The following is a 15,165-nucleotide window of genomic DNA, read 5'->3' as shown; positions in this document are numbered from 1 at the left end:
CACTTGGCAAAATCAGTTGCTGAATTTATAGATCTTAATGTTTTTGGTACTTTTCCTTCAAAAACGGTTTCTAGGATGATCAAAAGGCAGAAAATGATATGGCAATGAAAAGAGCAGCATTGTTGGAGAAGCGTTTGAGAAGGGAAAGAGAGACTTTGCTTCGAAAGCAGCAACTGGAAGCAGAACTAGAACATAAGAAGGAAGAGACAAGGTAAAATTACACGTTTAATCCAAATGATCAGTAATGGTGAACATAGAAATGTCTGCTTTAGTTAAAAGTGTAACCTGCATGTCAAAAAGTTGCATGTTAATACCCAAGTTATTTACTGCTAGAGCCAGACGTGCAGAGGAGCCCAGCTGGCAGGACAGCAGGTGGCATCAGTCTGCAGCTCTCTCGGGCTGGGAGCTGTGGAGCCTGTATCCCTCAAGGCTCCTTCTGCACAAGTGCACAGTGTTCACTCAGTTACAGCAATGAAGCTCATAAACCTGAGTTTGGTTTTCTTAGTAGCAATATCCCAAAAAGTTTAAACTCTCTGAAAATTGTAAAAAAATTTAAAAGCGATTGTCTCTTACTGGTGCTTGAGAACATTGAAGTTCCAAAAATCTGATGCATGTGTTGTCCTCACCGTGCTAGCTGAATCCCTTATTCGGAAAGTTTCTATTGCTGAGTTTTTTTGGTCATTTTTTAGACGTAAAACAGAAGAAGAACGTCAGAAGAAGGAGGATGAACGAGCACGGCGAGAATTTATTAAGCAGGAATACATGAGAAGGAAACAGCTAAAGCTTATGGAAGACATGGATACTGTCATAAAGCCACGTTCCCTCTCAATCAAACAGAAAAAGCCACGTCCAAAATCTATTCACAGAGATCATATTGAGTCACCTAAGACACCGATCAAAGGTCCACCAGGTAACAAATGTTTACATGGAAAAAGAGTCTGTTCATGCTAAAACACCAGCTTGGGTTTTGGTCCTAACAAGCACGTGCGTTTATGAGAGTCTTGTGCTACATTGAAACTGCACGTGTCCAAACTGGAAAGCAAATTTTGGCATAGAAATGGAAGGATGAATGCCACTTACTTATGCTATGCATGCATGCATATATCAATAAACAAAAATGTTAGCTCTGAAACCCCAGTGGAGGGACAAATATGTGTTGCAAGTTTCATGCACACCCATGTTTTCTTTACTAATCTTTTCTTACACCTGTAGAGCTAAGAATGAATAAAAGTTGGGACATAAGGGATCAATAAATAAAATGGTGACTATAAGGTAAGACTACTTTAACTCACACAATATGGACAAAATTAAAATTTGAAAGTTACTTTTATTTCATTTTTTTTTCTATTTTGCTCATCAGCTGCATGTATAGTTAAGAACATAGCAACACTAACCACGTGGAGCAACTTACCATTCTTTTACATACAACAGAACTTGCAGTAATGGCTGGAAGAAGTATTGCCAATTTACAATTAGAAAAAATAACCAGATTGCTCGGTGATCCTTTTTGTTACAGCCTCCTCTACCCTTGTTGCTGTGCTACATTTTCTCTGGCTGCTTCCCTCCATCTTCCAGTATAATTTAAAGTATTTCCTTAACACCTTCCAAGAATCCATTCCAAGCTTTAAATTAAGTCTCTTAAGCTCTCTTTCAAGAGGACTTATTAACTTTAATTGCATTCTTTGATTTGCATAGTGCAAATATTCCCATGTTCGTGCTTCCCCTTAGTGCTTAGCCTGAGCCCGTCCCCAGTGGCTGCCAAAGGCTGGGTGACAGCAAGTGTTTACAGGAAGTGCAGAACATATGCATGCAGGTATATCATGTAGAAAAGCTCTTACTGACTTTCAGATGCTGGTGTTGGTCTGATGAACAGACTCTCCTACTTGCATAGGTTTATAAGCTTTAACTTTGTTTTTATCCAGGTTCACAGCTTTATCGTGTTTTTTCAGTATCTAGTCTTTCATTGGCATCGCTGAATACAGGGGACAATGAGAGTGTGCAGTCAGGCAAGAGAACACCAAGGTAAAGCTAAAATAACCATTTCATGTAATAAAATTCCGTAATCAGCTATGTAAAACTAGCATGAATTTTTTAGAGGTGGTGTATATATTGAGTACTCTGAGAACAGGTATGTTTTCCTCATTTGAGACATGGATAGTTTCCACTGTCAGACATTCGGGAACCAAGCCATGGTCATTTGTTTTGCAAATTTTACCAAGTAAACCAGTTGGGCAGGTATAAATGAGGTCAAAACAAAATGCTGTTCACACAGCCTCTTTAATTCACCTGCTTGTATCTAAGTCTCAACCTATGGATATTTTTACTAAACCTGTATGCTACATGCAATGACATAGCTGCTTTTCTTTTTTTAATATAGAAGTTTATTTTTTGTTTTGTTTTTTTGTTTAGCAGTTGTACAGGGAATTATTGAATGCTCACAAGGACTTCAGCCTTTTCCAAACACCAGAATTTATTTTGCATTAAAAACTACCTGAAAATAACAGAAAAAAAAATATATTTTTTAATACAAACCCCATATTATCATTCAGAGGAAAATCATAATTTCTGTGAACTACTTGATAATATTCAGACAAATAATATTTTCTTTGTATAAAAAAAGAAAAGCGAAGAAAAGCAAACTAGGAGAAGCGGGTTGATAAGGATTATTACAGTTTCTGATATTGCATGTTGTGTCTTCCTGGCCACTACACATTATTCATCAGCTCTGACAAACCTGCAGCTGGCTTCAGTTAACTTCTCAATTACCTTGATGTCTCAAGAACTGACTTTCCACATAAGAAACTTTCATAAATGATTCAATTAGCCTAATATCTCTTGTCATCTTTTAAAAATTATCAATTTTAATTGAGAGGGGAATTTCCTCCACCTATATTAGCTATTACAAAAGGCTTGATGTTGCTCATCTATGCAGGCTTTGCAGGAGATAACCTCTGTGTACAGAGCTGAAGTTGTACAGTGCTGTACTATGCTTTCAATTAGCAGTACATCTTCCTCAGGCTTTGGATTTCTTTAGGGGATTGAGACTTTTAACACATTATAAAAGCAACAGAGTTGAAAGAATTTTCAGTATCTTTCCAAACCCATATTGTCACCTTGTCCTCGCATCACCATTGTTTTTGGTGATCCCACTGAGAATCTCAGTGATACATCTGTCACCTTCTTCATGCAGATGCTAATCACAAAAGGTGTTTGATATACTATAAACTGAATTTTCATCTGTTGCTAATTTTACAGAAAATGAGCATACATACAAATTTTTATATGATACCACTTTTTTTCCTTATTCTGTGCCTTTTTCTCACATAGAAAACTTTTACTCCAAGCTGCAAATTTGACTGGCTTTTGCAGTGCCACAATCAAAAAATTTTAAATATCTTGTAATAATTTAAGAAAACTTGACAATCTTGTTTAGACTTTTAAATGCAAAATTATCCACGTTTGAGTGCAGCCTGAAGAATTACAGCACCAGAAGTTATTGTCTGTGAAAACAAAAACTAGAAGGGAAATTGTTTTGCTGTCTTAAATACAGCAGTTCTCACTGTCAGTTGTTGCAGTCATAAGTATAAATGAACTAAATTTTTACCTCATTATTCTATCAAGAACTGGTTTGTTCACTACATGAGATAACCTTGGTTTGCCAGTACATGTTAAAAGTAACACAAATTTCCACTTAGTAATTCTATTTCACAACCAAGAACATCCATTAGGTTTCTGTCCCTCAGATGTAGCCCAAAAATTAACATATACCTCACCTAAAGACCACCTTCTTGCATCATCAAAACACACTAAATATTGTGCATTTAGGTTTATAGTTTATAGTTCAAATCATTGTGTTCTGCCTTGCCTTCTTTTCATATCAGAAGGCTTCCCAGCTGAACATTGTGAATTTTTTAATAGATTTTAAAACTAATGTTTAGGTCTGAATCTGTGGAAGGATTTTTATCCCCAAGTCGCTGTGGGAGTCGTAACGGAGAAAAAGATTGGGAAAATGCATCTACAACTTCTTCAGTCGCCTCTGCTACAGAATACACAGGTCAGTGGCAACCATGGTCAGTAAAGTACCTGCCCTTTAGTGGTTCTATGCATGAAAAGTTTTCAGTCACCTTGATTTGGCTTCTTAAAACTTGATTGAGTTTTACCCTTCAAAGTAGAGGCTAATAATACAAGGTTAACATTTTTAATCCAAAATAAAAGTACTGACTCAATAGCATTTGTGACAACTGCAATAAACTGCAGTCAGGCTCAGAACAGCACACAGGCTCACACATCATTCTGTACTTCAGTAATGTCTCTAGCAAGGTACAAAATGTTGCTATTTCAACTCAATTTAGAAGAGAATTACAAAATTCAAAAACCAAATTGCAGCAGCAAAAAAGTCGTCTTAGCAATGCAAATATAAATATTCTGCACTATTTGTTTCCTAACAGATGTTTTGTGGTTTATTAAGAACTTTATGATCAGACTACTCATTCTGTATTATATTATGAATCAAATAATAATGGTATTTTCCTCCCTTTTCTCTAACTATACCACACGTGATACTGCCAAGACCTTGCATCATCAGGCTTATAAAAGCTCCACTTTTGCCAACCTAATATCACTTTGTTTGTGAGAAGAGTAGCATAAGGTTAGGTATTTTCTAGGGTTTTTTTCCCCAAAGCTTAGATAAACAGGTTTAATCTCAAATTTAATTGATGCTTGCACATTGTTTTCCTAATTGGTACTCGTGTTGGGTTTTTTTAAATGGACTTGACCCACGTACACAGACATTTCAGAAATTAAAACAGGAGATTTCTCCTTCAACCAGATGAATCATTTTGCAGACAAAATAGCCTGTCCAAGTGTAAGACCAGATCTTTCATCCCTGATTTTGGATAAAACATTTCTGCAATTCCAAAGAGGACAGGCAACAGTCACTCTAAGCACTGCATATGCCTCATTGTTATACCTTGTACCCACAAGGGTACAATCACAGGTGTAGAAAAAGAAAAAGAAAGACTTTATTTTCTCCTGGACAACTGAAATTTTGGTTAGGAAAAAAAAATGTTCTGTTTTTCATAGAAAAGGTCCTCTGAGAGAAAAAATATTTACCGAGGCTGCCAATAATAATGATTTAATAATGAAAGACACATTTGTAAGTAAATTCAGTGACATTTGAATGACACTTTACTTGTTTGTGAAATTTGTGGTCTCTGACCTTATTCTGTATTATTCCTGGATTTGCATTTCTATGCAAAAGTTCCACACCAGAAGTGCTTCACAGCAAAGTAACTCTTTGTTGGCTTATTGTTAATGTAGCTTATTTGTTATTCCTTTTGCATAGGACCAAAGCTCTTCAAAGAACCCAGTGCTAAATCCAATAAGTATATAATTCAGAATGCACTGGCACATTGCTGCCTGGCTGGAAAAGTAAATGAAGGTCAAAAGAAAAAGATCCTGGAGGTAAGAATATTTTTCCCCTAAAAGCACAAACACCTACGTCAAACCAAAGTCAAGCGTTATGGAGACTCTAAAGCATAAATGCAGACACTGAAAGGTAACCTTAGATATTGTGGCAGCAATCAGTGAAGGGACTGAGTAACTTCTGTGACTTGCTTCCTGTGTAGGCAGAAGGGTTCTCCAGTGCTGTAGGAACAAGAGCTGTTACTTTGTACATGCAGCACAGGGAGCTGAATTAATTCACATTTAATTAATAGTTATTGCTTGTTTTATGGGGGAACTTCAATATCTAGGCTTTCATAATTAGCTCACAAAGTTGTTTTCCCTTACACGTGGAGATCCTCAGGTTGGGAACTTGAGAAGTAAAGCACAGCACCCTCATGAACAGAAAGAAATGCATCCCTTCTAGGCTCTTCTCCAATTTCCAAGCAGTAAGGCAAATTCAGGACTGTCTACTATAGGAAGGTGCCTTCCAGTCTTCTCTCTTACATTGCTATAAACCTTTCTGAAAATGCACAGATATTGTAAAAACTCATGGACACTGTGTTTCCAGGCAAAAGAAGTAACACAGAGTCTGAGCCTTGAGAGTAACAGAATTGTTCCATTTACCAAGTATGACAAATACAACAGATTAACTGATATCAAACCTCACAGATATTTGGAATCCAGACTGAATTTCATTTCTGGAATAAACTTCACAGCAGTATTTCTTGTCCTTTCTTCTCTTCGTAATCCTGCTGCAGCCATGTCTGGATGATGCTTTCTCTGTCTTTCCTGACACTTTTTGGAAATACCAAGTCAGGAATCAGCACACACTCTTGCACTTTAAGTAACTGGGAGCAATATGATCCTCAGAAATCCCAGAAAAAAACAGCTGCAAAAATGTCATGCTTAACTCAAGGATGAAGCAAGCATACATCACTTGATAGAGGCTGTATGTGTTCAGGGCACATGTCCCATAGAAGGTCTGTCAGGTGGAATAGGAATCTGAAGATTTCAGCTAATTAAGAACTGAATTAGCTGATTTGTTCAATACATTTCAACTGACTTCACGGTTTGACCAAGCTTGAGTGGATTTAGGGATGACTGAAATTCCATTCTAGCACCAGAGGATCTTTCAGATATATTGAGACACGTGTCAAGTTTCCTGTTCCCAAACTTGCAAGTATTAGAGCAGCTTGATGAAATGGATGATGAAGAGAATTTTTATTTGTTCTACAAAAAGACTTTTGGGATGTCTGTTCTTGAGGTACAGCTAAACAAGTATAGCTGAAGCTGTCTAAATAAATTAGGTTTTGGTTGACATGGGTATCTACCCTATCAAAATTCATATAGGTGAAGCTTAGCAAATTCTAATGATTGAAAATAAGGTCTTTTAGTGGACAGAGTTAGACATAAGTTTCATCTCTGGTAGAAAACTGATTCAAAATGAAATCTAATGAATTGAAATGTTTTCTAATTACAATGCAAAATTCATATTCTAAATGTTTTCTTTCTTTCTTTCTTTTAAAGGAAATGGAAAAATCTGATGCCAATAATTTCTTAATCTTGTTCCGGGATTCAGGCTGCCAGTTCAGATCTCTGTATACGTACTGCCCTGATACTGAAGAAATCAATAAATTAACAGGAATAGGTCCCAAATCTATCACAAAGAAAATGATAGAGGGACTGTATAAATACAACTCTGACAGGAAGCAATTTAGCCACATACCTGCCAAAACTTTGTCTGCCAGTGTTGATGCAATTACCATTCACAGCCATTTGTGGCAAACCAAGAGACCAGTAACTCCTAAGAAACTCTTACCCACCAAGGCATAGTAGATGGGAAAAAATTTGCTTGAGACAATTATGATAAACTTGCACTTCATCTTTACTGCCTATAGGAAATAGATTTCTAGTTGCCAACAAGACTCTTAGAACTTAAAACTGGACACAGAGTTCTATTATCATGTCCAACTGGAATGTAAACACAGTGTTTAGGAGTGCAGAAGATAACTCTTAGGTGAATAATTATGAGTGATTACGGAAATGTTTGACTTGTGTGGAGACTTGTATGTGCTAATGCAACATATAGAGTATATTTGCTCTGTATTTTGATTAGATACACTGAAGCACTGAATGTTCCTCTTTAGTGACTCAAACTACATTTTTTACATCTGTTGCCTTATATGTTTGTATTTGTGCTTGTCTTGAAATATTTTTCTTTCACTAAAGAAAAACTTCTTAATATTCTCAATACCATCGAACTTTGCATACTGACTTACAGAAAAGACTAAATGATAAATTGTATGTCATTGAATAACAGCTGTATGGGTCTGTTCTCCAAGATCCTTACTGTGTGCTGTAACAAAATCAAGATTCATTCCCCTGTGTATTTATAATTCTTTTTCAATTCAATAGTACTGATTTGCTTATAAACTAAACAGTAAAGGAAAAACCTTTGAACTGCTTGAAGTTTTCTTCAAATGAATTATTTAACAACTCAGGGTAAAGGTGATGCAATTATTTCTGTTTCAGTAAGTTGCCATCTGAGATGTAATAACTGACCATGTGCATGTTCATAACATCAGTAAAACTCAAAGTAAAAAGATTTGGTAGGTCTCTGAAAGGGTTTAAGCAAGTGTGCAGTCATTGCTTTGCACTGTTCCGGCTGGAGAGAGAGCACACGGTCAGGTCCTGCTTCTTCAGGGAAGGAATAGGAACTCACGAAACATTCAGAACTAGATCCCTGATGTTGCCTAACAGAGCACTAAATATTCAGAAGAATCACAGAATTCACTAAGTCACAGATCTTTGAGAAGTTGTGTATTTAATTCCCATTGATTTTAAGATCCAGGCCACTTCCTGCCTTCAGATCTGCCAACTCAGACTTGAATCAGTTTTCTAGAGAACAGGCATCTGATAAGAATTGTCAGTGTGTCTTTGTAAATTGTTTTCTTGACACTAACAGGTGATGTCTTGTGACACAGCAATTTTTAAGTACATATGGCAAAAAAGCCTAACTGACATTTCAGTAAATCTGTAACATGACCAAAACCAAACTCTAAGCATATTTCAGTATTATTTATAAAGGGCTGCATTTTATTTCAAAACAGTGTTTGATTATTTTCTAAATCACTATCCCCATTCAGCGTTTGTTTCTCTTATAATTTGCTTTTAACATAGCACTGTTCTGAAAAAAAAAAGAAAACACACTTGAAGCCTCCCCTAAATCTGTGGCTATTTTGATAACATCGTACACCCAAGAATTTGTTGGGGGGGAGGGAAATCTCATTCTCAGGAAAAGACTTGAATGATTTGTGATTCTGTTCTGTTTCAGTGTTGTGACAACTCCATTCACATAAGACAGTATTGTGCTATAAGTATGTAGTCCATTCAGTTTCATGGGAGACTAAAATGATGTTCATATTTCTCTCATTAAACTGCTTTGAGAGAAACTGCCTCACTACTACAATGTGCTCATTTACTTAGAGAAAAGATGCACAGGAATGAGATGTCACTAAGCAGTTTAGAACAGTACTTTTTTAAATTATTATAAGGCCTTAGGTATCAGTGCATCTGGATTATATACATTTTCTCAAAAATGCTGTCAGTTTACTGTAATTTATGTTCTTATATTTATGTATATTTGTTAAATCTGTAAAAAAAAAGAAAAAAAAACACTTTAAAATACATGTTTAATATGTATGTGGCTCAAAACTATTTGTGGTTAGCTGATTCCTACTGTTTGCATGTATATCACCAGGATATGTAACTCTTATAATTCAAGTGTATACATATTGTGTATATAGGATATAAATAATATTAAAAAGTGGGGAAGAGGGTTTGCACATTCTGCCTGTTAGACACTTCCTACAGCTACCATTGTAGGAACACCTTGAATAACAATATGAAACTGTGTATAATATACAGTGATTCAAGAAACCAGGAGGTTGGAATTAACTGACACACATATGGTGAATAACTTCAAAAGAAGTTTTATCATGGGAGGCTTTTTATTTCTAAAATCTGTTCTATGATTTAACTGAAGATTTGCAACACCATAAAGACACACACATCAACCTAATCAAAGTGAGCTTAAATACATGACAGGAATTCTTTGAGTAATTTTAAATATATCTGAATGTATTACGAAATTTGCATTTGTCAACAGGTTAAAGATTTGTGCAATGTCTAAAAGTAGAATGTGAATAATGCAGTTGAAAATTTCATTGCTCGCAGTATAAGGTTTTACTTAATACAGGAAAAGTAAAGCTAGAGATGCTTTTCCTTTTTAAGCCTGCAAATTTTCTAATTACAGTGGATCTTTGGTTGGGATCATGTTTAAAAAAAAAACAAGAAAAAGAAAAAAAAAAAAGAAAGCTTTCCATAAAGGCCAGTATTTATCACTGACCTTTCCAGAACACACTGGTGCTTTCATCAGGGGTATTATTATTGTTGCTACGACTGAATTGCCAAACTCTCGTCTTAGTTTTTGGAGCAAAATTTCATCTTCTAACAGTCATAATAGCTACTGAATTTTATTTTTTTTTTAATGTTAGTATGACTGTTAGTTTTTATTATTTGGCTGTTTAAAGCCAAATTCAGCTATTTAATTATGATTTATTGGGCACTGTTGAAAAATGTACAGTGTATTGTGTGCTTACTTGTCCACTTCTATGGAGCATAGCTTCCATATTTTTTCAAATGCTGTGCTGTAAAATATTGTCATTGCTACTTATGTGGTACAGTGTAGTTTTTTCCTTTCATTTAAATAAAAGCATGGCACCAAAATAACATTTTTTTGTTTTCTTGTTTACCTCTAAATATAAACTAAAATTGTTAAATGTTCACATTAAAGTTTAAATCTTGTTTCTTCTCAGATTTCAGCAATGTGGAAATTGTAGGAAATATGCATCATTACAATTTCTTCTTTTGTTTACCATCTTTGGTCATACTTCCATAGATAATCTAGATTTCTGATGTTATCAGAGGAAGGCTACTGAATAATTGAATAGGCTTCATATTTCATTTGTGAGGACAACATTTCTGTTCTCTTCAGAAGTGAATTTCACAATTTTAAGTCATTTATAAACTTTGGGGCTCTGGTTAGCTTCCATTTTTCCAAAGCCACTTCTGGTCAGGTTAAAAGGTTTGCTTCAGACTGAAAGGCTGCCGAGGTGACAACCATTGTCACCTTATCTTTGTCAAGGTACTGTAAAAAGCATGTGTGTGACTTCTAGTGAAACAGTTTGTACTTGCTAATGATGCTATCTTGAACAGAACACTATCCAAAAAATGAGAGGCCTCTTCCAGATTTGTAAATCAGTAATTTTTCCAGTCCAAATCATGCCTTTTTTGGAGCTCTGTGTTGTCCTGCTGGGTTGCAGAGTAAGAGCAAGGACTTGCTGAAAGTGGCCATGACATGCCTGCACTGTCAACAGGCAGCCTGAGTTGCTGGGCTAACTTACACAGATAAAGAATTGCAGAGCTGTTTGAAGGGTAACTTCAAGAATACCAGCAATCTGACAGTAGTGCTTTTAATGCTGAATTGAAAGCTACTGTGGAAGAAAATTAATAGCTTTCCCTCTTCCCCCTGAAAACTGGTTCTTTTTCAGGCAGCTCAGTCAGTTCCCTGTACGGCATCACAAACAGCCTGACACAAGCAAGGAATTATATTGGAACACAAACACACAGTTGCACCCAGTAAAGCTACTTTTTAGTGGTGAGCCTAGCTCAAAATTTTCATCTAAAAACAGCCTTTGTACAGATCTGCTTTAGAACAGACTTTATTTTTTTCTATCTTCTGGCAAATAACACCATCCCTGAGAAACTTCAGTGCATGCCCTGGTTAATTTGACATAATATGACTGTGCTGTGTGCCTGAATTTGTACAGAATTTCTGATTCAAAATTTGTGCTGTTGTGGGATCCAGTGTAGAGAGTTATGCTTGGAACAGAAGGTTTTGGATCGATTGCCATACAAATATGATGCAAAAAATAGCTTTGTTTCTCAAATCCAGCTGTACTGATCAGATTGATGTCAGATGTCTTTTTTCCAACAATTTATTAAAAAAGACACAGGGCTAAACTTTAACTATTTAGATCTCTTCAAATAGCAAATCAGCATTGCTTTGCTGCCTTGCTACTAACTTAATGAGCTGAATAAGCAGCTTGAAGAATTGTGGCTATAAAGATGTATCTTGACAGTCACAGCCCTTTACATTTTCTGGTTAAATAAATGAAAAATAACAAAAGGAAAAACATCCCCTATAAACTCTCTTATTCCAGGTGTAGGTGGCAGAGGAAAATATATATATTTAACATGTACATCTTTGTACATGTATAAGAAATTTATTTTTAAAAGCAATCTGTTCCATTTAGGTAAAAATATATTTGATGTGTGTTTGTATATGCATACATACAAATGCACATGTACCTTCAGACTTACTTGCTTACATACAGAATAAAGAATACATGTTTTATTTGGACAACTACAGCAATGAGTCAAACATAGTACGGAAGTTACTCCAGCTTATTTCCTTCTAGCATGAAAGAAAAGCAGCTCTTACACTCAAAACCACTGCTGTAAGAGGCAAGGAAATAATTTACAACATGCACATTTCAGTACAAAGTCTTTGGGAGATGGAGTTTTTTTATCAAATTTCTGAATTCAAGGATAACACTGATGGATGTTAGACAGAACTGCCACTGATCAGAAGAGCTAATAACCATCAGGATTCAAGAAAGGGCAGAAAACAGCACAAATAAGGTAAGCATTCACTGAAAAAAAGTTATTTAAAACTTTCTTCAGACTCCTATTCAACACTACAAACAACTTGATGTATACAATGCTTAGGGGTAAATAAGCATTTCATTATCCACTGATAAATTTGTTTAAGCAAGATACTAAAAGATTTTTTTTCACATGTGTTTAAGTTTGCAGTTAATGGTATGTGAACTTCACAGAGACGTACTAAGTAATATCTATATGTACTTTTATGTCACAGTTAATGGAGCTTTGCAGAAAGACTAAAAGCTAATATGGAGCTTTCCATCACAGCAGCTCTGTCTTATTATTTCTTCATCATCACTGATCTAAATGTCTGCAGTACAAGACCTGGCAAGACCCCACAAGCCTGCAATTATTTAAATTACTTGAAGCCAGATTATACTTTGGCTCAGTATTTTCTTGTTTAAGCTACCTGAAACTGGAACTATGGTGCTGACATAGAGAATTCTATAGATTATGCAAGAATTCTGCTGAATTGTCACCTCAAGGTTCTGAAAATCCCTTCTTGAAATTAGTAAAAAGTGTTTCAGAATAGTTTTGAACAGAACTTTTTTCTAAATTTTTACAAGGACGTGTAAATATAAAATGTAAGGAGTTAAATGGCTCTGTTACAAGTACAGAAAGTTGAGATTGGCCCATGTTTAAGGCCAACACACAGAATCACAGAGTCAGCTGAACTGGAGGGGACTCACAAGGATCTTTGAGTCCATCTCCTGACCCTGCACAGGACCATCCCCAAGAATCACACCCTGTGCCTGAGGGCATTGTCCCAACACTTGCTGAGCTCTGTCAGGCTGGTGCTGTGACCACTGTCCTGAGGAGCCTGTTCCAGTGCCCAGCCACCCTCTGGGTGAACAACCCGTTCCTGATTTCAAACCTGAGCCTCCCCTGACACAGCTTCAGGCCATTCCCTCGGGTCCTGCCACTGTCACCCCAGAGAAGCGCCTGCCCCTCCTCTTCCCCTCGCAGGGAAGCTGTAACTGCAGTGAGGTCTCCCCTCACTGAACAGACCAAGTGTCCTGAGCCACTCCTCATGGCCTCCCCTCAGGGCCCTTCACCATCCTCGTGGCCTCCTTTGGACGCTCTCTAACAGCTCCATGTCTGTTTTATGTTACAGTGCCCAAAGCTGCCCCCAGCACTCGAGGTGAGGCTGTCCCAGTGCAGAGCAGAGCGGGACAATCCCCTCCCTTGCCCGGCTGGCTGTGCTGTCCCTGATGTCCCCAGGACAGGGATGTCCCTCCTGGCTGCCAGGGCACTGCTGACCCGTGTCCAACTTGCCATTGACCAGGACCCCCATGTCCCTTTCCACAGTGCTGCTCTCCAGCATCTCATTTCTCACCTGTAACATTTGTAAAGCAGTCACACAACTACTATTTTCTTTCCTGAAGTGCTCCAAGCACAGACTGCAGCGCCCTGTTTTGTCACTAGGCAATGCAGATCTCCTGCTCCACTAATCCTGATTTTCAAGCTCTCTAAAACCCACACCCAAAAAGCTTTGCTGTTCGTGGGAGTTACCTTCTCTGCTGTAATGAGTAGGGAGTTCAAAGCAAGCTGAGACCATCCCAAACACGTTTCTATGCTTAAGTAAAGACTTGCAAACAACCAGAGAACAAGATCTTCCATCGGCTCTCTTCCCATAGAATGCTACTATATGTATCTTCACCAAAACTTAATAATAGCATGATTGCCCCCCAAAGCAGGGCCACCCACTACTGCTACCCATTCTTCCATATTTCTTCCTGAGAGTTCTTGAAATCTCTTTCCAGAGTATAAGAATTTGCTGTTTACCTGTTAAAGGTCCAATATTCTGAGCAGGAAACAGAAGAATTTTCAATTCATAATTTTTCTTTCAAGTCCATAAGTGGGAAGCAGCTTTATCTTTCTTGCCAACCAGAGATTCGGTCTCAGGACCTCCACTGAAAACAAAGCAACTGCACATAAGATTAGTAAACTACTGTAAAACCACTGTAAAATCAAGATTAAATTTAAAAGCTTACATGTTTACCTAGAATTTTGTAGGCTAAACAAAGTTTTAGAATTTTGTAGGCTAAACAAAGTTTTAAATGGACTTTTTGTATATATGCTCAGTGAAATTATACATACCATTCAGATTAGACAATTGAAGTCATCTTGTTTTTCCACACTCCCTCTGATTTATCATCTCTACTGTATCTGTGTATTGGAAAACAGTTTCATTTCTATAAGTACATTTTCTTTTTAGCAGCACCCCCAAAGGCAGCTAAGCACCAAGCAGTTTGGAAGTAAATAGAAGCATTCAATGTTTTACCAGCAAATCCATATTCCCGGGAAGTGAAGCTGGGACCTGAACAAAAGGAACTGTACATGCCTGGCAGAGTCACTGCTGTGCAGCCAGGCACACTCCTCTCTGGACAGCCTTTGGGACATTTGTTTGTATTCCTGTTCAGAAAGAAGAGACAAAAAATAACACGGTTCCCCTCTGCCCTTCAGCAGATCCTCAGCAAAAGTTAGTAAGACCTCACTGATATTTTGTAAATGTGACAGAGAATCCTGTTCACCTTCAGTCAAATCCCTGACAACCTTCTATGGATCTCTGATGCATGGTACACATACCTAATTAAACAAAAAAAAAAAAAAAAAAAAAAAAAAAAAAAAATTATGCATCAGCCTGTCAGTGCCACCACCTCCGTTTTGGCAGGGCCTGCCAGTGCACTGCAGTGTGTTCACAAGCACTGTCCAAGTGCTGTACTTGCATTTTAGCATCTCACCACTACATATAAACACAGAGCGAGTCACCATAATGACTCTGAGGTGCCATAATCTTTTGACAATTACAAGAATGTAACTGAAAGTCAAACGATATATGAGTACATCTTCATAAAACACAGGTATCACACATGCATACGTAAGGTTTCTGTAGAGAATGCGTGCTTCGCTCAGCACCTCAAGAAGCAG

At 37.1% G+C, this 15,165-nt stretch overlaps 1 protein-coding gene and 1 long non-coding RNA gene across 3 annotated transcripts in view; one reads left to right on the top strand and one right to left on the bottom strand.

Annotated features, from left to right (window-relative positions):
- Positions 1 to 10,238, top strand: part of CAMSAP2 (calmodulin regulated spectrin associated protein family member 2) — an 81,606-nt gene extending 71,368 nt beyond the window's left edge. For both annotated transcript variants that reach the window (XM_053950519.1, XM_053950518.1), the window contains 6 exons: positions 75 to 211; positions 690 to 910; positions 1,950 to 2,022; positions 3,939 to 4,054; positions 5,345 to 5,463; positions 6,973 to 10,238. In XM_053950519.1, the coding sequence (XP_053806494.1) occupies positions 75 to 211; positions 690 to 910; positions 1,950 to 2,022; positions 3,939 to 4,054; positions 5,345 to 5,463; positions 6,973 to 7,278 (972 nt within the window). In that variant the 3' untranslated portion in view covers positions 7,279 to 10,238. The remainder of the gene's footprint in view (positions 1 to 74; positions 212 to 689; positions 911 to 1,949; positions 2,023 to 3,938; positions 4,055 to 5,344; positions 5,464 to 6,972) is intronic.
- Positions 10,239 to 13,577: 3,339 nt separating this feature from the next.
- Positions 13,578 to 14,645, bottom strand: LOC128792519 (uncharacterized). Its single transcript, XR_008432432.1, has 3 exons — positions 14,519 to 14,645; positions 14,335 to 14,403; positions 13,578 to 14,147 (listed from the first exon to the last, which is right to left on the bottom strand). It is a non-coding gene; the product is annotated as an uncharacterized LOC128792519 (long non-coding RNA).
- Positions 14,646 to 15,165: the final 520 nt, after the last annotated feature.

Source organism: Vidua chalybeata, chromosome 9 (assembly GCF_026979565.1).
Source record: "Vidua chalybeata isolate OUT-0048 chromosome 9, bVidCha1 merged haplotype, whole genome shotgun sequence".
NCBI classification, from domain to species: Eukaryota; Metazoa; Chordata; class Aves; order Passeriformes; family Viduidae; genus Vidua; species Vidua chalybeata.
The sequence above is the reverse complement of the archived record's forward strand: the minus strand, read 5'-3'. Positions and strand labels throughout refer to the sequence as shown.